Source organism: Ostrinia furnacalis, unplaced genomic scaffold (assembly GCF_004193835.3).
Source record: "Ostrinia furnacalis isolate ACB-3 unplaced genomic scaffold, ASM419383v2 OfSCF7084, whole genome shotgun sequence".
Classification (NCBI taxonomy): domain Eukaryota; kingdom Metazoa; phylum Arthropoda; class Insecta; order Lepidoptera; family Crambidae; genus Ostrinia; species Ostrinia furnacalis.
The window spans coordinates 42,518-68,362 of record NW_021137323.1 but is presented as its reverse complement, the minus strand read 5'-3'; the positions used below and the strand labels follow the sequence as shown (position 1 = coordinate 68,362).

Here is a 25,845-nt window from a genome sequence, read left to right as displayed (position 1 = left end):
GTTTACTTTTAGTGCGACATCGGGTCGTAAGGACCTGATAAGTTTTTTTTTCCAAATATTTACTGTGTTTGACGAAACAATTGCAAAACAATATTTATCTTTCGTACTACTGAAAAGACCGAATATATCCATCCCGCACCAACGCATCCAGCACCTAAGGTCAATTCGACCGGATAACGCAGTGTGATCGCGTTAAGTATGCTTTTTTCATAAAAAGAAATCTTTGAACATCAAGTACCTTTAAATAGTTTCCATCCTTTGACTACAACTTAATAAAAATAAGTACCATAACATAATTATTTTGAAGATTATTTGATATAGACAAAAAATAATTTATACAAATCGAATAATTTAAAAAAGTATCACAATATTGAATATTTGGTGCTCATTTCTTTTATTTTTGAGGACCAACAAGTAATGATCAGATATAATTTTTACATCTCAATTTTTTTTTGCGTAGTTCAAAAGAGGTTAATATATCGATCGATTTCATTTATTTTATGTCTCAAAGAAAGAGGATCAATCATTAAAACAGATGACCATTTAAATTTTTTTATTTGCCGTTTTTGCTAATTTCAAAAGATCATTTAAATACATGCCATATATAAATTGCATAGATACAATGTAGTTGTTATGTAATAATTTAAATTATTCGTATCTATTTTTAGATCCTAGTCACAATAAATAATGTGAATTCGCATGTCATTGACTCATTCACGTAAGATGAAATAATCTGTGAAATTAATTAATAAGTTGTTAGAAAGTTGACGTTTGGTTGCATGGAAGTTTTATGGATTTCCTTTAGTTGGATTATGCAACTGATTTTATAACTTTTCTTTTTCCATATTATGATAGAATTTTATAACTTAAGGGTATAGATAGGTACAGTCACAAAATACTTAACTGTAGTTATGGTTTAAATATCACTGTCATCTTAATTTTTTTGACGGTAGGTAAGTATCTATAGATCATAGTACTCATACATAATATTAATTTGATGTATTACTATTTACGTATGCAATTTTATGTATTTATATAGAATAGGTTACATAATTATATTTACAGTACCTGCTCATATTGCTTCTAATCTATAAACATCTAATAAATTATTTACCTTTGTGGTACCTACTCTAAAAATTATCTCACTATTTGATATAACGTTATAATACTTAATAAGTTTTATTGGATAATAAATAAAACTCCGAACATCACATAAAGTATTTTTAACTGTAATTCTATACCCAGGTAGATAGCGAAGGCTTATTTATTTATTGAAAAACAAATCAAAACTCAACGGACTACGCGAAAATATCAGATTGCATTGAAACCTAAAAACAGGCCAAGTGCGAGTCGGACTCCGCAGCGAGGGTTCCGTACAAAAGATATACAAAATTCGCCATTTTTCTTTTATCTGTGCTTTAAGACGTTGCTTGGTACCAAATTTCAAAATTCTGAGTTCACGGGCTACCCTGTTAGGTTTTGATTTCCTTGCCAGTTTCGAAAAGTTGCGGCATAAATGACTGTATCTTATTGCGTTGGCTTAGAATTTAGATTGTTTCACAGCTCCAAGGGGCAGTATACCTAAGTATTTGATGAATTACATCTTGATATCTCCACACGTTCCTGAGAAAAAGGATCTTGACAGTCAGACAACTAAGTCATCCTATGATAGCAAGTAACAATTTTGGGGACTGTTTGCACGTATCTGCTGTTGGTATTTGATCTTGTGCCTTGTTATTCTCATTTTCATGTTTGGTGTTTCTGCTTTAATTAAACCTCAGTTGCGTCTTGTTTTTTAAATGTTTACCTGCGCCTCTCCACCACTACAATCAGGCGACCACTGAAAACCAGAGTCGTGGTGCTACGCACTGTGGCATTATGCTGAGTGTAAGCCTATTAGGCATAATTTAAAAAATATTTTTTTAACGTATTAATTCTTCTGCAATTTGTTGTTCTAGTGTGCCAAACAATTTTCTTTTTTTCTTTCTTTCTTCTTCTTTCTTTTCTATAAGAGTTCCGTTTTTTCCTTTTGAGTTACGGGACCCTAAAAAGAAGCCGTATTCGAGCTAGTTCGCAAAATTGAATAATATTGGTGGATTCCAATGATGGGTGTTTGTTTGGTCAAAACGAAAACGTTGATATGCCCTGAGGATAGACGGATGTTGTATGCAGTACGGCTAGCACGAAAATCTTTCGAGTTAGAATCGTTTGCGTATTCGAATCGCCATCAAAAGATTTAATACGAAAACTACAACAGCGCCCTTGTGAACGTGTCGTAAAGTGAACTTTATATGAGAAATGGTTGCACGAAACTTATTTTGAGAATCAAAATTGTCACGTTATTGTTTAATTCGAAGGTTGAGTATCGAATTTTGTCGAATACGATTCGAAGACGAAAGTTGTTCATGCTAGAAGTGCAGGATAATGCTCCTTCAATGCGGTGGACGAAATTATTGGTATCCTTTGACAGGATTAGAGAGGGCAGGCTGGGGCTGGAATACAGTAATTTACAGGTTTCAAAGCGACTTTTACAGTTGTAGTGTAGTGTAATTAATTATACTGATAATGAAAGGCTTAAAGTAGGACGTAAAAAGTTGTGCCTTGAAATGGTGGCAAAGATTTGCGACAATTTCGGTGTGCAATTCATGCAAAAAATAAATTACATAATTCAATTTTAAAATTATGGATTTGGATGATGGGCACTTTTCTATGGAATCTGGGCGTAAAACCAACAGAAATGTAACTACTATTATTTGTTAGGACTTAATATCAGAAATATATTTTCATATAAATAACTACCAAAAACTCCCGGGTTTGCTTGGAAATTGACATAATGTGTAATAGTAATAGGTGCTTTATTGCGCAAACAAAAAATATTATTAATTAATATACTTATCTACTTACATTTTTTAAATAGATTAAGTTATTTATCCATTATTATGTCCAACAGTTCAGGAGTGGGGCCAACAAATGGTACATATATTTAAACCATGTTCTACATTATAAGCGTAGGACCATACCACAACCATACCTAGGTACCATTTAGAGAAATGACATGAACACAGTCATGTTTCAATGGGATTTCTACCAGTTAAGTTGTAGTGTTGTCGCATAATCGATCACGAATCGATTATTAATCGATATTGCCAAATAACGATTTATCGATTAACAATTCGATTAATCAATTTTATTGATTACCATCATTACTATCATTTGATTGTTAATTCAATTCTTTATTTTCAGCAATAAAATCGATTATTGCAATCGAATAATCGATTATGATTTATTCGGTATACATACTTACTAAATCGATAGAATCGATAGTAAGACTCTCAATATGATTGATAAAAGCAATCTAATTGACCTAATACTATTTTTATTACCCTAATGTGATGTGAAATACTATGGAAACTTTGCATATTCAACGACCTCTATCTCCGTATCCCCGCGTATTTCAGGATTGTTGTCATACTATGAAATGAAGTACTAGTATTAAGCTTTAATTTAGTATACTTTTTGTTTCTGTTGGTTTAACGCCCAATATGCCCATCATCCAAATAAGAGTATCTAGCCGTACCTACTCTTATAATTTTTCCCAATCAGGAGCTAGCAGCGATTTAATTTGTATGTAATAAAATTATCTTCTACGAAATTACAATTAACAATTCGCATATGCAATGAAAGTCAATAGGCTAGTTGCCTAAAAAATTTTTTTTAGTCCGTAATGTTTAATATCAAAAAATATTGGACACATATATTTTTATTTGTCAATCTAACAAATAATTACATAGTTATGGTGCGTTGAAGTTGCGCACGACGTCACAACGTGCGGCATTTTTAAGCAGGCGTTGACGTCACGGGCCTCTTCTTATGAACTTTGGGGCGCTTTATCTCTTTAAATTTTCATTAGTTTGAAAAAGTGAAAAATACGTGTAGAGTATTTTTTGATAAGTTAACTGACGGACTAATTAAAACTCTTGCTTTTTGACCCAGGCAACATCCCCATTAGCACAGAGTTTAGTTTACACAGCATAGAGTTCAAAATGTACGTAGCTAGGTACAACGATATTGGCAATGATCGTTATTAAAATTTTATAGCGAATTGAGTCGCTTCTCAAACTAAATTTTAAATAAACAGCTTGAAAAAATCGAACTGCCTAAGGCGGGACTCGAACCCACGACCTTCCGCTGGCCCGGCGACTGCTCTTCCAATTAGACAGTTCGATTTTTTCAAGTTGTTTATTTAAAACTGGCACTGATGTTTTGGTATGGCATAGTACGAGTATAACTGATGATTTTCTGCTGATATTATGCAAAAATACTCTGTTATTAAAATAACATCCGTTTTTGTACTTAAAATAAGAGTTGTAAATTAATGAGAAATCCGATGAAGCTGAGGGCCATTGAGAAAGACGGGTACCAAGTAGAACTCTTAGCTATTATCTCCCTACAACATTATTGATTGAGTGGGTTTAGACGTCCTCAAATATGGGAATAATTATCTCACAAGGAAAATACCGCTCCCCTCATGCTTAATATTCTTAACTAATTGATTTAAAAATTGATTTTAAATTCAGGTTCAAAAATAGTCTCGTACATAAACAGTCAGAAAACAGGCTTTTTTTCATAACATGGTATTTCTTTAAGACGTCATTACATTAGCTACCATCGGATTTCCCATCAGTAATCTCAAGCATAAAAGTGTCAACTCACCGATGCCTCCTCCAAAGTTCCCAGCTTATGAAGCCTTGAAGCGCCGGGTTGCTCTCGTCCACCAGGGAGCCTCCTCGAGACCGGCAGAAGCCCAAGGAATCCCTGAAGTTGGCCGGCTGTCTGTCGTAGAAGATGTAGCATTTGCCATTGTACGTGGCTGTGCTGCCAGGGGGCTGGTCTCTGAACTGCGGGCACCGTTCAATGGGCAGCGCTTGGTCCGTGTACACAAAAGCTTCGCAAATGGACAACTGGCTCGGGCTTGACGCTTCTAAATGCACACTGACGAAAGCACCGGGCATTGGAGGGTTGCAAGGCAAGAAGAGGGGCTGGCCTTCTTCTAGGAAGCCGGTGAAACGGTTGCAGATCGGGTTCGTTCCAAGATCTGGCCGGTTGTTGCCCACGCGCACCACTATCACAGCTGGCTTGTTGGCGCCTGAAAAAAAAAACGGAACTTGAAAATGTATCCACAAAAAACTATAATAATCTCAAGTAACTAGTGTTCCCATAGTGGTAATGGTTCCAGCCAAGCGGGCCTAGGGCGCGGCGCTCCCCTACGATACAAGATTATACATTAAATGTGCTCCGGTACCAACATACAGATTTAATAGAGAGATGCCAACTAATGCGCTGAGTTCGAAACTCAGTGTCGCCGTGGTGTCGCATTAGAAATTCACACACACACAAAGTAATCAAAATAAGAACAATACCTACATCGCGAAGAGTGTGTGTCATGCACACTTCGCATTCAGAGCTACTATTCGTTCGCTTCGTTCATTTATTTATTTATTTAATAGGACAAACAACAAGGCATACACTAAAACGATCTTTACAACGTTTTTGACTTAATCTAAGTGCTGCCTTAATTATAGGTTGCCATGGTATGCAATAGTGGACTTTTATTTTAATAGGAATCGAATCTGCACTAAGTATGTCATCATCGGAGAGTCCACCAAAAATACTGAGCGAGCATCAAACTAGAACAAAGTTCACGACTCCACAATCGTAAAAATCATCGATAATACATATAAAATACAGTTCTCGATTAGCACAGATTTTCTAATAATTGATTAGGTTTCCGGATTTATGCGCCGTTAGCCATACTGTACCGTATTTATAGCCCATAATTAATTCTTTAATGAGCCATTTAAAAGCCGTTCCATAAAATCGTAGAATGTCAATGGCGAAAACGAGAACGGACTGAGGTTACACTTATGATATTCGTTTCAAACTGACAAAGCCGCAACAAATAAAGCCTTTTGTGTTTTACCGTATGATTTAACATACGGTAAACAGCAGGTTTTGGTTGAGAACTTGAGACTGGGTTTACGGTATTACGCCAGGGGCCGTGAGTTCGATCCCCGCATGGGACAAATAACTACTTATTTGCATGTGTTTTATATATCATTCGATTTAGTAAAATTATACCGGTTATAACTATGCGGATGTTTATCCACGAAGACGCGCCCCACCATTCTTCCGCTAATGTTTGAGTGTTATCGGTACACGCTACATCATCCATGAGTGCACACACACATACAATATGACGGATTGCTCGGATCAAACTCCCCGCACCTCGCGCTTCCCTCGACCAAAAATTAGTGGGGCGCGTCTTCATGGGTGAAACGAATTATACTTTTTTATGAAGGTGTAAGAATAACTCACGGGCATATGCCAAGTGAGTGTTACCCAATGTGAGTATGTTTGGACACATCATTAAATTATGATGCCTTTATGACTATTATCACCAGTCTCCAGTATTGTCAGCCGTGCAGAACAAAGGTACGAGTGCACACTTTAGTAACGTCTCGATGTCGGAAACTCACTTTCTTGTTCAGTCCGACTTTCACTCGTAGGTACTTATTTGAGATCGAGCGGTTTGTCTGCAAGCGCTTGTAATAGCGCTGAGGGTTTGTACCTACAATGGAGTCACGGCAGTAGGGCCGCTGAGACCACAGATCACAGAAACTAAAGGGAGATGTGACAAGGGGGCGGGGCCGGTGTCGCAGCAATATGCCCAAAAACAGAACACATTGCTCGTGAAAGCAATGATGACAGCAGCGACGTCATAATGTAAACGGTTTACATTACAAAAGATTATACGAACGTTGAGTACTGGTACCGCAGTGGATAATGAGCATATATTTTAGTTTCTTTGTGTGTGTGATTTTCTAACGCGACACTGAGTTTCGAACTCAGCGCATTAGTTGGCATCTCTCTGTATCTCTATGATTTCCACCAAGGCAGAGCGAAGTGCGAATGATTCGACCAAACTTTTATCCGAGAATAACTGATGGTACCTATAACTGGCACATTGACAGTTTCAGTACAGGAAATATGTCAAAATGACAAGTTTATTCTGAGATTAATATTTACTCTTGTAAGGTCGAATACACCCTTAAAGTCAAATTATGTGGTACGGTCGTTTCGCTACCATCACATGGCCATGAATGCATGGGCTTAAGGTGAAAAATTCACTATTCTATACTTTTCTGTTATTTGTATAGTTCTTGAAGTAACAAAACGGCCAATCTCCACTTCAACCTCACTGCTCCTTAGTTAACTATATTTTAGATGCTATTAATATCATAGAAAGCTGTCTGCGATGCTTCACTGCATTTTTATTAACGGGTTTGACTGTTTGCGGTAATTTCAGAGATTACCGTTCGGCACTTTCCGACAATTTCGTAAGTATGCCGGAATGGAATTTTCTCGCGTTTAGGTTATTGTTGGTACTTGTGCAATTTTCTAAGAGGCTTAGTTCGATGACTTGGAATAAAGTGGTGATGCGGTAACGATTGCCTTTAGCTCAGGGCTTTAGCGAGATTTGAGCTGTTCGTTTAAACCGAATGATGTCCACTGCTGGACAAAGGCTTCCCCCAATTATTTCCACAAAGACCGGTCCTGCGCCGCCCGCATCCAGGCACCTCAAGCTTCGCGCGATGTTCTCACGTCCGAAATTCCGCAGTGTCTCAAGACAAAAGTCTTTTGACCAGTGTGTGTTGCCAGTGATGGCTTATGAATCTGAGACGTGGTCGCTTACTATGGGCCTCATACATAAGAGGGATTTGTGCTGTACTCTAAGAGTAGGCGCACACCGTTGATTTTTAATTGACCGATAGTAGTGCCTGATTTCAAATTGTATGAAGAATCGGCCAAATCGAATCGGCGTAGTGTGCGCACTCCCATACATGCCCATACTGATCAACAGCCCGACTAAACTATCGGCCGACGAAAAATCAACGGTGTGCAGGCACACACGCAAAGTAGGCACTTTGAAACAATTTCCTAGTTTGTTCAATATTACCAGAGGGGACGTGAATATGTGTGAGCTTAACGTGAGACATCTAAAGATGTGCTGTTCCCAGAAATGCTTCTCAGGTTGGGAATATTTTGGTTAGAATCCCGTTAATGTTTCTAATTAGGGTTTTGCATGTAGAGGTAGGGAATAATTAGTAATATTTTATTGAATGATTAAATGTTCTTGACGTGATTAGCATCCAAACCACGGTGTCCCATTACATCAAAGATTGGAAACAATGATCCCATGTCGCTCTCTTTGACGCTTTCTTAATACTTGAAAGGCTTCAGTGTGAAAATAATTCCTGGGAGCATATCCCTATTCCTGTGATTCTTGTCTTTCGTGCGCGCACGCACTAAAGAAATCATAAGGTAAAATGGTGCTGATTAAAAATATTGGAAAGCTCGCTAAATAAAGTCTCAATATACGGTAGGGTGGTTAGAGTGAGGTAATCATCATCCACCAGCGGAGGCCACTCCAGCGGCCATAGCGGAACCATACATAACACCATACACTACTAATCTGTTGCAGAGGTACGACGATGTACAGTCACGGAATGAAAAGGTTCGTCAGTTTTCAAATTGATTCCTTCAACGAATCGCGAGCACATATTACCTTCTGAAACTATGTTACAGTTTAATCTCGAGTTAGCGAAAATAATCTTTAACTGTTCGTCAGTAAAGTTCAAAATTATTCAGATCAAAGTTGTTTGACGATTTATCTTGTCAAGAAGATTATTATGATTGATAAACTAAAACCTTCTTGTTGGTTAACCTGCCATTATTATTTCTATTAAATAAAAAAAACTATTGTCAATTGGTCAATGTCATCATTGCATTGCACTGATGGGATAGAAAAATAAACAAGCAAAACATTATTTGTTAGCAAACATCATATTTATTTAAATGTTAGCAGCACTGTTTCTTGCACGTTATGTTGGCAGGTTTGGTACCTAGTGCAAGCGAAAACCGACACTAAGGTGACGAACCTTTTCATTCTGCGACTGTACCTACGTATTTTCTACTTCTTCACTTCTATTTCTTTCACTCACATTCAGTTGCTATTATGGGTGACAATAACAAATAGTCACCAATGCAAAAGTCTCAAAAGATGGACTATATATCTGTGTCTCATTTACTCTTAACAGAATGCTCGTATGCGTGAGCGAGAAGAGTAGAAGTATCCCAGTCACCTAACCTAGGTATCAAACATAAATTCACGCAGATAAAGTCGTGGGCAGAGACTAGTTATCTGAAATGTAGAAATAAATATGATCGTATCCAGCATTTAATTGGTGACCTAGACATTATTAATACCTATTGATATATTCAAGTGTATTGAAAAAAATGAAAATTTTCCATACATTTTTATCCTAATTGCATCTATAAAAAATATGATAAGGTCAATTTCAAGATTAATATTGGCGTATACATTTTTTATTATCTTCTGTACGCTTTCACATTTATTTGTTACCTTGAAAACTACACATCGGACTGTTGTTTTATTGGTAGTTCATGGTAATAAAAAACCTAAATGTGTAATTTCGATTATTTCTAAATATTTTAAAAGCTTAATTTTTCTTCTTCTATAGAGTTCATAGTTGACTGGACACTTAAGGTGAACACGGTGGGAGCAAGGTAAGTGAGTACATAGTTAAGAGTGACAGAGAAACTAGAGAAAACAGTCAAATGACGTCCACAGCTGGATAAAAGGCCTCCCCAAAGATTTTCATAAAGACCGGTTCTGTACAGCCCGAATCCAGGTATTTCCCGCGACCTTCACCAGGTCGTCGGTCTACCTAGGAGGGAGGCCTGACACTACGTCTGGCGGCTCGTGGTATCTTTTCTACCCCAGCGGCTGGTATTACTCAAAATAATTTAAAAATACGTAGATAATAAGTATAAGTACTAATTCTGTAGCTCTCCACGCTGGTCACGGATGGTAAGTCAAAACAATGGGTTTCCTTTGAAGCAACTGCAATTTAGACTCAGTCCTTATAGATTAGTCATGTTGTTTCCTTCGAATGACGTCATTATTTAGTCATTAGGACGATTTGGAGGTGAAATAATGTGATTCAAATGTGCATGCAGTGTTGTAATTTTGAAACTATGAACAGATCAGACTGGACAATTTTGTTGCGATATAGCCTCTGTCACCGTGTTATAAGATACCACTGTATTGTTACCGTAAATTGCATTTATATTGAGTAAATAGCGGCCGCCGCCAGCGACTTCGTACGCGTGGATCCCGTTTTACCCCTTTAGGGTTGGAGTTTCGTAAAATCCTTTCTTGTCGGATGCCTACGTCATAACATCTGCATGCCAAATTTCAGCCCGATCTGTCCAGTGGTTTAGGCTGTGCGTTGATAGATCACTATGTCAGTCAGTCAGTCAGTTACCTTTGAGTTATATTTAGATGGTGTAACAAATATCAACCATCACCGGGGAACCAGACGGTTAGCGTAGTTACCATCCCTATATTGTCGACATTCCATCAGCTCGCACTAAGCGGTTCGATAACTCTTTTATAATGCGAACAGCTAGGGACTGGAATTCGCTGCCTGCTGCTGTCTTTCCTGAACACTTTCCGGGCCTTTTCAAGGCGAGAGTATATAGGCACTTACAGGGATATCCATCCTAGACTGCATCTCACTTAACACCAGGTGCGATTGCGGTCAAATACCTGCCTTGTTATGCATAAAAACATGCGTAACATAAATCTGCCATTTGCCTTAAGATAAGGATAAATAATAAATAACGTAAAGAGTTTTGTAACATTTAGACAGAGCAGAGTTAAGAGCGCTGAAAACCACACAAGATCAGTGTTTCCAGTCAAACAAACATTCAGAATCGAGATGGAAGCTGAGATTTACAGACCATGTCAAATAGGCCTACATCAAAGGACTTCAGTATCCGCCGTCACAGGGTATAATATACAGGATGTCCCAAAATTATCAAATAATCAAATCAAATCAAATATAATTTATTTGCATTAACCCTTAATTTGGCAGACTCATTATTTATCAAGAAATAAAAATACATTGTCGGATTTATGTTCTTAGGGTTATTTATAGGTCAGAAAAAAATATATAAAAAATCGGAACTTCACCAAATAGAAAAAAAACAATGTTCATCCCAATGAACACTGCCAAATATATGGAGAATTTTAACTGTTCATTGGGGTGAACATTGCCAATTTAAGGTAGAGGCATTAAATTAAAACAATTATTCATATAAAAAGTAAAATTTATAGTATTAAACGCTTTTTGGTACACAAAATAGTAAGAAATTAACTATTACCATACAATTTTGTGTGATAGTTGAGGTAAAACAATGTTTAAAGTTTTTAAAGACAAAAAATTTTTTTTTGTTCATGTAACTTAAAAGTGTACAAGTCGCACAAAATAATAAAAAAACAGCTCTCACATTTATAAAATATATTCTTCAGGGTTTAAATAAAAAAGTAAAAATGATGTTAATCAAAAAAATTCTTTGGAACTACAAACTTTCAATCTACAAACAACCGCTGAATTAAAATATGTAATTGTTTTGCATGAAAATTTAGAAAACAATTATGTCCACTTTTACAAGCATCAAAATATTATTCAGATATTACATTTCATGCAATATACCATGTATAAAGCTGCCAACAACTCAAACAAAATAAAAATTAACTCTAAATAAAGAAATTGGTCCTCTGAAATAAAATTAAGCAAAAATAAACGTTTGATAGCCTATTTGACAACGTTCACTGGGATGAACAATCAAACATTGTTGGTAATTTGGCAATGTTCACTGGGATGAACACTCGACTTTGACCTGGTATAGCATCGCTTATTTATTAAATGAGCATTGTAAATCAATCAAGTTATTGAGCATGAACACTATGCAATACGTTAAAACCACTGTCATTACTCAATTATAATAAAAAACATGTAAAGCTTGAATAAACAACTTGACACTAAAGCCTGGTCTTCGCTATGTCGGCATTTTGGCTAAAATTAACGCTTTCAGACTGTAGCTAGCACATAAAAATATTTTTCTACCAAAATTTAAGTATATTTTCTAGTGAAAAAAAAAAACTTACCAGTAATTAAGACGTATGCACTCGGCATATTATTTTTTTCAATTTAATGTTCATGCACGTCACACTGACACTGGAGGTAGCTGAGTCTAAGACGCATCGAATAAGTCTAGTATGTTCATAGAAAAGTTTCATAAGTTTTGAGGTACCAATTTGAGTTAATAATATCCATAGAACAGTTTGATGAGTTTTGGATATGACTGATATTGGTAATGTTAAAAAAATAGACTTAATTGAGAAAATAGATCAAAGTAAACAATGATGCGTCTTAGACTCATCTACCTCTGATATCAGTGTGCCGCGCTAATTTTGGGACACCCTGTATATACAAAAGTTTGTTGCACCTATTACATACACTGTAGTAGTGTATATGTATGTCGAAGTGGTCATATTCGGGTAAATTGCTCTTGTGAATAACATATTTGATAGACATTCCAGGTATTCTGTAAGCCGTCGGTTCCCTTAATGTAATACTCGTACATATATTACTGCTGAATTGCATTTCCCTCTAAGGAAGCGTTTTACTGGAATTCACAGATATGCCTGAGTAATGTTTCACGTAAATTCATCCTTAGTGAAACGTGTTGAGTGCTAGCAGTGTTTGAATAGTCCGCTGATGTACTATGGCAAACTCATATTATGACTATTTTACATTGATTTGACACCGAACTTAATTATGGTCTTATGGCCATAAAATGTTCAAAAATTTAAATATTTTTGATTACAAAATTACTAAAGTAATGATGGCAGAGAAAATATCTGTTTCAGTAAATTTTCAAAACCTACATTTTCTATAACCTTATTTTTTTTACTTATTTCTCGACCCACATGCATTTTTTCTGTTTTTAAATTGCCATTGCCGATTACTTCACTGTTATGCGATAGATTTCCAATATATTCTCTAGTTAAACATGACCTCTTTAATTTGTTTCGCACTGTGACCAATAAGCGATCAAGCTTTTCAGTCTTAACCTTCTATCCATATTATACTCATCGTATTTTCATCGTTAAATCAAATCATTTCAGTACTTAGGCCCTTTTCAGAACCAAAAATATAGTTTGCCCTACCACCACTTTGGGTCAACATACAGGCTGATGCTGAGAAGAAATGGCGGAAGAAACTCAAGCACCTTTGTCGTGCGTTAAATCCGTTCTGCTCTATGGGTGTGAAACGTGGAAGGTCACCAATAGGTTATCTCGCACCAGCTGCAGGTCTTCATCAACCGCTGCCTTCGCCTAAATTCTCGGCATATACTGGCCCGAGAAAATCTCCAACGTCGAGCTATTGGAACGCTGCCACGAAATTCCGATCGACCAGCAGATCAAGCGCCGCAAGTGGAACTGGATTGGCCACACTCTCCGAAGGGACCCCGATCACATCCCTAAGCAGGCTCTGGATTGGAATCCCCAAGGAAAACGCAAACGTGGTCGACCCAGGCAAACTTGGCGGCGCACTGTAGCGGACGAGGCGAAGAAGATCGGCAAGACCTGGAGCGAGATCAAGCGAAAAGCTCAAGACCGAACGAGATGGAGGACTGTTGTGGACGCCCTCTGCCCCATCTAGGGGTCATAGGACCATAAGTCAAGTTTGTCGAGCGTGGAAACTTTAAGAAAAATGACAAAATGGCGGCTTGTGGATATACCAGCTTCCATAGAGAAGTCCGAAGCCCTTTGGGTCTAGGGATTGAGGATAATGATAAAGACTAACCGCCTCTGTGGTCTAGTGGTAATACCACCTGCTTCAGACGCAGAGGTCCCGGGTTCGATTCCCAGTGGGAGCAGATTTTTCTGTTCGGTCTGGTTGGTGGTACGGCTTGTTCTAAGTACGCCTGGCTAGCTACCACCATCTTACCTAAGTCTGTCGCCATAACAACAATGTTAACAGCATTGCTGTGTTGCGGCAGTTAGAGGTAAGGGTGAAGCTCGCTTCCACCTTCGGTCTGATCATCATTCAGATAAGGTGAGATACAGGCCAGAGTTTCCTCGATGTGGATAAAAAAAAGGACTCACCGCAGCATGGTTTCCCGAAGTCCAGCCTGACCAGCTGCACCATATAAGGCTCCAGCAGGTTCACGTACCACCAGGGCACGCGTTCAGCCTTGGTTAAGGTGCAGGTCTCAGGGCTGAAGGTGGAGGCTGAGCTTCCATCCAGCGCCTTCTGGGGCACCCCGCCGTCTTCCGTGGACGCCTGCATGGGCGCCTTGCCGGCTGCCACGTTTAGGACTGCAACAAAAATGAGGTTTAGAAAATCGTTCATTATCAGGGAAAAACTGTATTATCATCGTCATCATCAGGACAAATCCACTGCAGGAGACTGAGGCAAATTGAGAATTTGGCCAATTCTTGGTCAAACGGGTTGCGGAGGCTTGATGTTCGCATTTACGAAATCAAACCGAATTTTGGTGACCATCGTTTGATGGTGTCGGCATTGGATTACTTAATCAAGGCTCAATAGTTCGATACATAGACTTTTGTGGTTGTGAGCTCCTAATTAAAGCATATACTTAGGTATTTCGCTGGAGGGCCTAACATTATATCAAAAATAACTAGTAATCTTTATACAAAACATTACTCACTAGTAATGTTTTGTAATTACTTTTTCCATTTGTACATACGAGTATGAGTCACTACTCATATTTACAAATGGAAAAAGGATTACTAGCGTATTGTGATCAGCCTTTTCAGCATGCAAATGTAACAAAGAGCTTTAAAACAATGCACTCGTAACAATAACCCATCATTTATAGATCTTCTTCATCTATTGGCCGGACCGAATAAGACGTCGAATTTTCGACATGTTCTATGCACATTTTTTCATCAATTTTTCAACCATAACGTAGACTATCAGAAGCAATACATAACGCAAATTGATTCCTATTTGTGCCTTTCGAATTAAGACAAAGTCGTTTATTATTAGGTACCTACCTACGTACTACCCAATCTATGGATTAAGCTTTATGTTTATAAAAGGTTGTGTCTTTTATTTTGTGTGTAGGCTTGTTAAGATAGATCAGGTTAACAGCCCGTCTCAATATACATTTTAATCCGTCCTAAGTAGCAATTAGAAAAGATCGCGTTACTGCCTCAAGCTTAAAAGAGGGTGGGCACTTAGCCGATTTTATCTGAAAATAACGTCGATTTTGTTATTACGCCTTATCAGATTCTACTAAGCTGCTTAACAAAGGAAAATTTGCAATTACGAGCACAACAAGTTGAAATTCAAGGAACGATTTTGTTATGATGCTTAAATTCAGGGAATCGTTCATAAGGCAGATAGCAGTATCTGTAATGCGCTTTACACAGAATCTGTAATATATTGCTTTCAGGGCATTATATTAAATTCATTTCCTTTGTCCATATACATATGTGATGCCATGTCCATATACAAGAAAGTGGAGTTATAAAGTGGGTAAAGTGGTACATCAATCTAGTAGTTCGTGGATTTCTTGTTAGAAAAGATTATAAAGCTGAGTTTGTAGAGCTGAGCGCAAGTCGAGCCGCCCTACTCAAGGTGTCAAATGTGGACATACGACGAAAACTAGCCTACAACAATCACGACTGTATTTACAAAGATTCAACGTTGTGAGTTCGATTTGATGCTTCACTTAAGTAAGCATCGTTTGTGAATACGGGCGTCACTCTCCTCGGACATAGTAGAGCGTTCGTGGTGCTTGGCTCTAGCATAGACTCACCTTTAGAATCATTTTTGTTGTCCAGTTAGGTAGTTTGGTTTCTTTCAGAGTTCAGGGCAGGAGTTTTGATAGCTTGGCTATTGGTTTGATAACTTACAAGTATTTTACAACAACTGCAGCATTGTATCTAATAACTTGGTTTTTTTGAAACTGTCGTTTCCTTTGCTTGTCACTCCACAGCGTGTTCTTCATTCCACGGCACGCGCGCTTGAGATTTGTTGAGCAGTTAATACCAACTGCTCGAGCAGTTATCACTGGCAGCTTCAAGCTGTTGACTCTTGACTGCAAGAGCGGTCCGTGTATGTTGATCACTGACTGACTGCTCGAGCTGTCCGTGTATTGCCGGCCAATGGTGCCGTCTACTTTGTGTATTTCTTTCTTTTGTTTTGTGTGGTGTACTTTATGTTTATCTATCTATCTATCAATCAAAATGTGTCACAATTTTATTATCAGTCTGCTGGCGCTTCGTCCATCGACAAGCGAGATGCGTAGTGCGGTGCCGTTAGCGCGGTGACCGTGACAGACGAATTTGCATTCAATTATCGACAGTTATCGAGCGCACATCACTGGCGACACCGTTAGCTAGGGCTGCCACTACGACAGGTGGACGTGACATATAATTTGTTATGATCTCGTTGACTTAGGCTGGTTTTATTGTCACGCGGACCATCCGGTGCGGACGCGCTCCGCACGGCCAATCTGTATGAACTTATAGGGATCGTTTTAGAGTAATGCGGTCCGGTCCGGAGGAACCGCTCGCTCCCTAGCAGTTCATACAGATCGGCAGTGCGGAGCGATCCGCACTGACAGTCCGCGTGACACTAATACTACTGTTTTCTTTTATTTGATATATCAAGTATATAAGAGATATTTTATTGTTATACTTAATCCTGACGGTCGATGCAATAAAAATAAAGGGTGTAAATTTTAATAGATTCCCGGGATTGGTAAGAAAATTTTTGGAAATCTCTGAATGTTCTATTTCTTTTCAAACATAAAATAATGTTTTCTTTGTGCAAAATTTTATATCTACAGTATTAAGTGTACTTTTCCTCCAGGTGGGATTACAAAATTCCATCCTGTATATTCTTCCAGACTGGCAACCCTACAAGTCGTGGGCAGATCACGTGCTGAACGGGAAATCGCCCTACCCGCAGATTTGCTAGTTCTTCTAATCCCTTCGGTGTGTTCCACTGTCGATTCGAAATTTAGTCCAGTCATTTCGTCCGAAAAAAAGGCAAATAAAAGAAAATGAATTTGCGCTTCTAATTTTTTAATATGTTGTAGGGGATACCTCGATAAGCTTAACTTGAGATTGTCGACCAAGCTTTCCTAGGAGCTTTCGCCGCCATCTTGGAAAACGCTTAAAATTTGTTTTTCGGCAATAACTCGGCTATCCGAGGAGATTCGAAAATTTTTGTAGGACACTTTTTGTAGCTTTCTTTGTGCTCTACAATAACGCCCGAACCATTTTTAGCGTATCATGCATCGTTATCGAGATATCGATCGATAAAGTCAAAAATTTTGGACACAAACTTTCGTGGCCTAAAATCACCTTCGTGTATAAAACACCACGAAGGTGATGCCACGAAGGTGACGAAATTTTTAGTTTTTTATGAATTATCCTTAAATTTGAATTTAACGGTTCAAGTCGAATACTACACAAATAAGTCTAACATGTTAAGTTTTCAATGGCAAAGTTTCAATTAAATTGTTTAAATTTTAGAGGTAGAAAATATTGTTCAAGCAAGCGACGGTATGTCTATGGATAATCACAAAAAGTTACGTATTTTTTTCGCGGAGCGACGATCGACCTATCTAACCTCCCCAATGGTCGAAGCGCGACTGACGCTAACCGAATAGAACGCTGTGATTGGTTGCTGGTGTTCGGTTTAACGACAATCTTGTATTATTACTCAAAATTTTAGGTACCTAAAATCGTGTGACCAACGTATTTCGCTTTCTCAATTCAAAATAATTATAAGAAGATATTTTTTTTACTATTGTGTGGAAAGTATATTTAATTACGATGATTTTAGTATATGCTACACACAAATTGAATGAAAATTGTGAATGCAGTAACCAAATGTTTCATTGCAACCGAAGGTGTGACACGATGAGAACGCGAAAAATGACCCCGTTTTTTATCGTTTCATGTGATTTTGTCGTATTATATTTGCTTCTATTACGATAAAATTTATATTGTATGTAGCTAAATAGATATTTTATCATCTGATTTCAAAGTTATTGTTCTAACTTATACCGTTTATGAACTATTATTGTGTGACCATCAAATTTGAGTGTAAATGAGAAGTACCCACGCATGCCATACAAATGATTAACTGTCTACTGCGTCATTATTCTACTGTAATTAATGCCTGCCTGTGTGGTTTAAAATTGATTGACGGATACAGAGTAATTTGTTGCTCTATCTAAATAATTATCGAGCCTCAATGTAGTGCTTGGTCATTAGATTAATAACAGATAAACTCAAAATAAATATAACAAATATAATGATTGTAATTTATGCAAAGAATTGTATGCTACTACACAGTTTAAAATAAAACTGTGTCAAAGCACGAGTGAACACATAACAAAAAAGTTAAAAATCTGTTAGGTTTGCTTAGTGGCAGGGCTAGTTCCTACACATTAGTGGGATATGAACCTGTAACCCAGTGAGCACGGCACTCGAGCCACTGCGTCTGACAGTGGTCTAAGTGCAACATTACGCGAAGGTAGTCAACATTTTTACCAGCGCAAAGGATTTCAAGAACTTGGTTAAGTGCGAGTAGTGTACCTACCTCATAGCTGAGTTGCACCAGCTTACTTTATACGTAACTATAACAATAACAGGTGTTTTTGTATGGAGCTTGACAGATTTTTGACAACTAAAAAGTAGAGAAACACGGGTCTCCTCAACACGACATGCAACGGCAAAGCGACGTCAAGCCGTAAGTACTTATGTAACTCATATAAAACATGGCGCGTTCAGACCCGTGTTTCTCTATTTTAGATGAAATGGAACGCTAAAGTTTACAACCTAAGATTTAGAATATCGAGTAGATAAAAAGATTCTAAGATAGTGCAACTCAGCCTAACTTTATGAAATGGGTGTTAGCGTGTTTGCTTATTTCTCTTGTTTTGCAAAAAATAATATTCAAAACCTCTGGAAAAAAATTTCGCTGTAAATGATTTTTCAAATAGGTTCTGTATAAGTTATAACGGTCTTATTTTTTTTAAATAATTATCCTGTATTAATGTTTCGATTTACCATATTTAAATAAACTACAAAAATTTCCTGTGAAATAAGTTTTCATGAAACTCACTGTTAAAGAGCTATTATAATGGTATGAATGCTTTAACCAAATCAGGTGTAGGTACTATTACGTAATAATTAATATGCCGAGCAAATAATTTGCATTATTGGGCTCAAATCGTTAGGCATTTAATAATTGAATTTCGAACATTGGACCACTCGTGTTTCTGTTTAAGGCTGAGTTGCACCACCTAACTTTGCCCGTAACTATAACGATAACCGGTGTATTTTGTATGGAGTTTGACAGATTTTTGACGTTACTTTGTCAAAGTTAAAGTAAGATGGTGCAACCCTGCCTTAGTGTAATGCGAACGGACTGCAACGCGAGATCAAAACGGGGCAGAAGATTAATAATTCCTGGAATTTTGTTAGATGCGCTTTGTCACTGCGAGAGAGGAACTGCAGGGTTTATTTCTATGTAAGTCGACTGGATTTTCCAAAGAGAAATATTTCGTTTCAGTTATTCCTGTTAAAATTGAATGTGAGCTTATTTTCATGAGAGCTTTTCTAAATTTTTCGTTCATTGGCTTCCAAAAATGAAAAAGGAGAGGAACTAAAAAATTTTTTAATAAACGTGCTTTAACGTAGTACTGGTATCAATTATGTGCTTTAATTCCGCTTGAATTGACAAAGGCGAAGGAAATATCAAGAATTGCTTTCACTCAACTACGTGCTACTTTGATAATTGTCGTCATCAAAATTGCATGCAGTTATGGCCGGTTGTTAAGGAAATTGTAGGGCTTTGCATTTTACATTCGTAGATGAGCTGCTAAACATGCTACGTCGGCCCACCCTGTGGGCGTGGGATGTGGGCCATTTCAAAGAGAATGACAGCGTGTTTTCCTTATAAAGCGATTATTGGCAGCTTTTGTGTTGAGTAATTATATTGAATGGCTGTTAATTGTTGTCGTTTATTTACTCTATAAGGGCTTATTCATACAGAGACATTCCGTTTCTTGCAGGAACTGTTTTTTTCAGGATCACGTTTAGCAGTAGGTAAGTATACGTGTTTTAACATTAACTAGCAGCCGCCCGCGACTTCGTAACTTAAGCGGTTTAGATTTTTCATACAAAAGGATTTAACCGCTTATTCCCATTCCCGTGGGAATTTCAGGAATTTCTTTCTTAGTGCACCTCTTCGGTACCTAAGCTACGTCCCGTCCAAATTTCAAGTGCCTACGTTTAGCCGTTTAGCCTGTGCGTTGATATGTCAGTGAGTCAGTCAGTTTCTCCTTTTATACATAACTAGCGGCCGCCCGCGACTTCGTACGCGTGGATCCCATTTTACCCCCTTCATCTATCTTACGCGGTTTAGATTTTTTCATACAAATGTTTTTCCCGCTAACTCCCGTTCCCGTGAGAATTTTGCAATATCCTGTTGTAACTGAGCTTTAAATTTACTAAGGTACCTGCATGCCAAATTTCAAGCGTCTATGTTACGTGGCTTAGATTTTTTCATACTTTTTTCTCGCTAATTCCCGTTCCCGTAGGAATTTTGCAATATCCTGTTATAACTAAGCTTTAAGTTTACTAAGGTACCTGCTTGCCAAATTTCAAGCGTCTAACTTAAGCGGTTTAGATTTTTCATACAAAAGGATTTTCCCGCTAATGCCCGTTCCCGTGGGAATACCTAAGTATTCTATAACCTGCCCAGGAGTATGAAGAATAATTGTACCAAGTTTCGTTAAAATCCGTCGAGTAGTTTTTGTTTCTATAAGGAACATACAGACAGACAGACAGACAGACAGACAGACAGACAGACAGACAGACAGACAGACAAAAATTTTACTGATTGCATTTTTGGCATCAGTATCGATCACTAATCACCCCCTGATAGTTATTTTGAAAATATATTCCATGTACAGAATTGACCTCTCTACAGATTTATTATAAGTATAGATTATATTTAGATTAACGTTCACACGTTCATCCCGTTTGCATTTGCAAAAACCGATTCATTCGATTTTTTAATTAATTTGATTCGAATCTCAATCACATATGTTTGTGCACATGACAGTGCGTTTTACGGGATCCAGCATCACTGTATTCTACAAAACTGGATTACCGTAGGGATGAGTCCTAAGATGCTGGCATGAGGAGGGTGACAGGCTACACTTAAGCAGAAGGGTTGAGGCACTCATGGGAAGAAGTATGAAGGTCATAGGAATAATGGATGAAGAAGATCAAATGAGGATCTACGTTTAGTACAGCTGATAAAGCTATAGTAAGCTTTTGGGATGATACGAATTAAAGTTGTAATTTGTAACTTTTAAGAGTAATTAATGGTCGACACATGTGAGCTCATACGCATCCGAATAAAGTAAAGTCAAAAAATTACATTATTAAGTTCATTTATTTTGTGATTACTTCTTTAGCAATAAATCAAAAATAAATAATCTTTATTGACATTTACGAGGTTTATTCCGCAAACATGACGACGCACACGCATCGCGACTTCTCACAACAAATCGTTGTTTGAACAAGTTCAAGAAGGAAACCAAAATCTACATTTTTTTGTAATTCCAAGCCTAAATCAGAGAGCCAACGTCCGTGACCACGGCACGCCCCGAAAGCGCAAGACGGAAAGTGTTCGCAAGCGTTTGAGCGGAGCGAGGGACGTGACTGTTATGCTACTGAATTAAATTAGAAGCAAACAGTGTTTTTGTTGACTCTATACTTAAAATACACTAGGTATGGTAGAATACCGCAGATAAAACGCAGCGTGGGACGTCCAACAAGGTGGACCGATGACATCATAAAGGAAGCAGGGATGCGCTGGACGATAAACATCTGAACACATCCTTTGAATGATACTGCATAAAGGAAATGATATGTGGCAATATGGATATTTTTCAATAGAAAACTATTGTTTTACTCCATCGAGGACCTGTTATTGATATTTATGTCACAGGTATTGCCATCTGGAGGCAAAGGTACAAATGAAAATGATACGTGGCAATATGGATATTTTTCAATAGAAAACTATTGTTTTATCGAGGGATTGTTCAGAAGCTGTTATGGATATTAAAGTTAATAGTATTGTCATCTGGAATGCAATATTTACCTTACAAGTAAACCAATCAACTTATTTCCGCTGCAAGAGTTTACAAGAGCACTAGTCGTTACGATTATAAATGCATATGAATTTCATAAGAATGAAAGTTAATATTTTTTTTTAATATTACTCTGTATTGCTATTGGTCTTGCAGTTTAAAATGTACTCGTACCTAGGTGTTATTGTCGTGAAATATTTGAGAAGTTTTTGGATAATAACAACAAAAAAGATTTTTGATTTGTTGACTTGCATGCCTACTCGTATTTGACCAGTAAAGTTAGTTATTGATAAACCAAAGAAGGAATTTAATACTCACATTGCAAAACATGGTTAAGTAGGCTAAAGGGTTTATGTTACGTCCAGTGCAATTCATTGTTTGTTTTTTTACGTCACAATAACAAAGCAACAATAACATTTATCGTCAATAACTTCATTTTGAAGGCTTCAGAATTTATCGTTGAATGTAATTACACCCCCAGTGTCCTATTTTAGGTAAGAGTAGGCGCACACCGTCGATTATTAGTTGGCCGATAGTTGTGCCGATTTCAAATTGTATGAAGAATCGGCCAAATCGAATCGGCGTAGTGTGCGCACTCCCATACATGCCCATACTGATTAACTGCCCGACTAAACTATCGGCCGACGAAAAATCAACGGTGTGCGCCTACTCTAACGCTAAATATTAGCTGCACTTGGCTGTCAATCAGTCCGACTGACAAATTGTACTGTACAGGCAATACCGCATCTTGACGATATTTTTTTTTTGCAAAATATACCCTAGTTCATTTGAATAAGATACCATATTTTGCCTTGATGCGACATCGTCTGTACTTTACGTTTTATGGTCCCTCCCATTGATATAACAGCTTTGGGTAGCGTTTTATCAATGTTCTCTTCAAAAAGTATACTGTATAAAACATTTTACTATAATTTTTGAAGAAGAATATACAGATTTTGCTGTTTGAAGTGGTGGTAGTCGTTCTAAGTCCGCCCGGCTAGCTACCACCGTCTTGTTAGTCTCTCGCTATAACAACAATGTTAGCAGCATTGTTGTGTTCCGGCAGTTAGAGGCAACTAGCTAGTTCCATGGAGGTTGAGGATTCCGGGTGAAGCTCGCTTCCACCTTTTCGGCCTGATCATCACTTTCCATCAGGTGCGAAGATGAAGGCAAAAGCTTTATCGTGGTGGATAAAAATGAAACGAGTCTTTATTTATCAAGCGTTTTATCATCTTCTACAATTTAATCATTCTAAGTTTTATAGTCCAGTTTTTGGAAAACTTGTTTAAACGGTACAAACGACGCAATGTAAGTAAGTTTTAGAAATATGACGGCACTTTGTACAGTCACGGAATGAAAAGGTTCGTCAGTTTTCAAATTGATTCCTTCAACGAATCGCGAGCACATATTTTACCTTTTGAAACTATGTTACAGAATAATCTCGAGTTAGAGAAAATAATCTTTAACTGTTCGTCAATAAAGTTCAAAATTATTCAGATCAAAGTTTTTTGACGATTTATCTTGTCAAGAAGATTATTATTTATGATTGATAAACTAAAACCTTCTTCTTGGTTCCACCTGCCATTATTATTACTATTAAATAAAAAAAAACTGATGTCAATTGGTCAATGTCATCATTGCATTGCACTGATGGGATAGAAAAATAAACAAGCAAAACCTTATTCGTTAGCAAACGTCATATTTATTTAAATGTTAGCAGCAACAGAATAGTCATCCGCGAAATTGGAAATAGACCCTCAACCGCGGGCGTTGACCCTGCGCCAGCGCACATCCTTAGAAAGGGAGAGTTATCTCACAAAAGCCGATGAAAGTGCCACGTCTTTGTTCATCCTCGCTTTATGCCACTAATAGATTTGCCACACTGAAAGTGATTTCAATTATGAGGCACAATCGAGTGAGCTTTTGTTTTCATTAAGTGTTATTGCCAATTCAGTAAGTATCCGGTTTGGAATCGCTTTAATACGTACATAATAAGTTGGAAATTAATTATGTATATTATAACAATGATGACAGACGGCGGTGACTGAGTTTGTTTGCCTTTTATTATACCGGAAGACAGTGGTGACTAAGTTTGTTGAGGCGCTTCGTCTCAGAATTTGCCAAATGTTTGCGTTGGTAGGGCAAAAACAGAATGAGACATGTCATGTATAGGCTCCTTAAGAGCATTTGACAATAATTTGTAAGTACTAATTTCATTATTCTATACGAATAAAGATAATTTAGATTTTTTATCATAAAATATCACTTGCCAGTGTTTGAGAAAAAGCGCAATTATAGAGAAAAAAGATAATGAGGTTCTAACTAAATTATAACCTTTTTGTATTAGCTATTTTATTGTTCCAAATAAGTTCACAAGGAAACCACTAAAATCAGTGTCACTGATCTGACCTGACCTGCACTGAAAAAAATATTTTGGTTACTGCTTTCACAACTGGAGATTACTACTAACAGGTACTATGGTTTTAAGGAACAACATTTTGAGTAAATTAAACAAACTATTTTGTATTGAGCTAAACCTGGTTTGGTTATAGGTTACCACTCAGTTCGCTAGTCACTCATTTGTGTAAACAGTAACAAAACATTTTTTCAGTGAGATGGTAACTTTTTAAAATCGTGTATGACCATTAACACCAACACGTTCAAGATGGAAATATACTTAACCGTTACAAAATGTTTCGACACAGATTTTTGAGGTTCCTAAATAACAATTGTATGATAAAAACATAGGAAAAAAAAGTCCAGGCAAAGTCGCGGAAAAATCTAGTCTTGTCCTATTATAGTTTTTTAATAATCGCCTATTCCGACATTACAAGTGTGGGCTGCACCACTGGTTTATTTACGGCGTATTCCGTAATACCGTCCTGCAAAATAGAAAATTAAATGCCACATTAAAGACATTGCATGTGAAACTACCAGTTGTCTTTTTGTAGGGTTCCTAGGCCTCACAGTTTAAGCTGGACAGTCCTACGATGATAATAATCATAATCATTTATTTGCAATTATATATGGTACATAAAGCTGTTAGGTACAAACAGTGATAACGATACATGTTTAGCTAAAATTATTAGCATGCAAAAGTTAAATTAGAAACACCACAATAATTATTCAGCGATGATTCTAAAGAAGAACAAAACTACAGCAAGTCAAAGAACTCTTTTAAATCATAAAGTAGTGTGTGTGCAAGTATTACGCCCGTATTCACAAACGAGGCTTGCTTAATCAGCAGATCGAACGCACAGCATTGAATAGAGCTCTGTGATTGGTTCGTGTGCGACGCTGTGCGTCCACGCGCACTGTGAGACCTCATAGTAATGTAATTAAGTAACAGATAACCCAAGTAAAAAGTCACAGGAATTTTTCGCAATTTATTGTGTTTCCTACAAAGTAAAATAGTATTTACCTCTTCTTCCCGTGCGTATTGTAAAAAGAAACTAAGGAACAAATATGTGACATACATAAACATAAAATATGTAAATAATTATGTACATCAGTTCGAATAATCTTTAGTACCATTACGCCAGCAATGTAAACTGTGTACACGTATAACGTCAACTGCATGGCACATTGCTATCACGAGCAATGTGTTCTGTTTTTGGGCATATTGCTGCGACACCGGCCCCGCCCCCTTGTCACATCTCCCTTTAGTTTTTGTGATCTGTGTTCCAGACT

At 37.4% G+C, this 25,845-nt stretch overlaps 1 protein-coding gene across 1 annotated transcript in view; it reads right to left on the bottom strand.

Moving 5' to 3' along the window:
• Positions 1–25,845, bottom strand: part of LOC114363362 (sushi, von Willebrand factor type A, EGF and pentraxin domain-containing protein 1) — a 67,850-nt gene that overhangs the window by 23,733 nt on the left and 18,272 nt on the right. Inside the window, exons 2-3 of the mRNA XM_028319052.1 lie at positions 14,105–14,317; positions 4,714–5,146 (exon numbers count right to left, since the gene is read on the bottom strand). Of these exons, the coding sequence (XP_028174853.1) occupies positions 4,714–5,146; positions 14,105–14,317 (646 nt within the window). The remainder of the gene's footprint in view (positions 1–4,713; positions 5,147–14,104; positions 14,318–25,845) is intronic.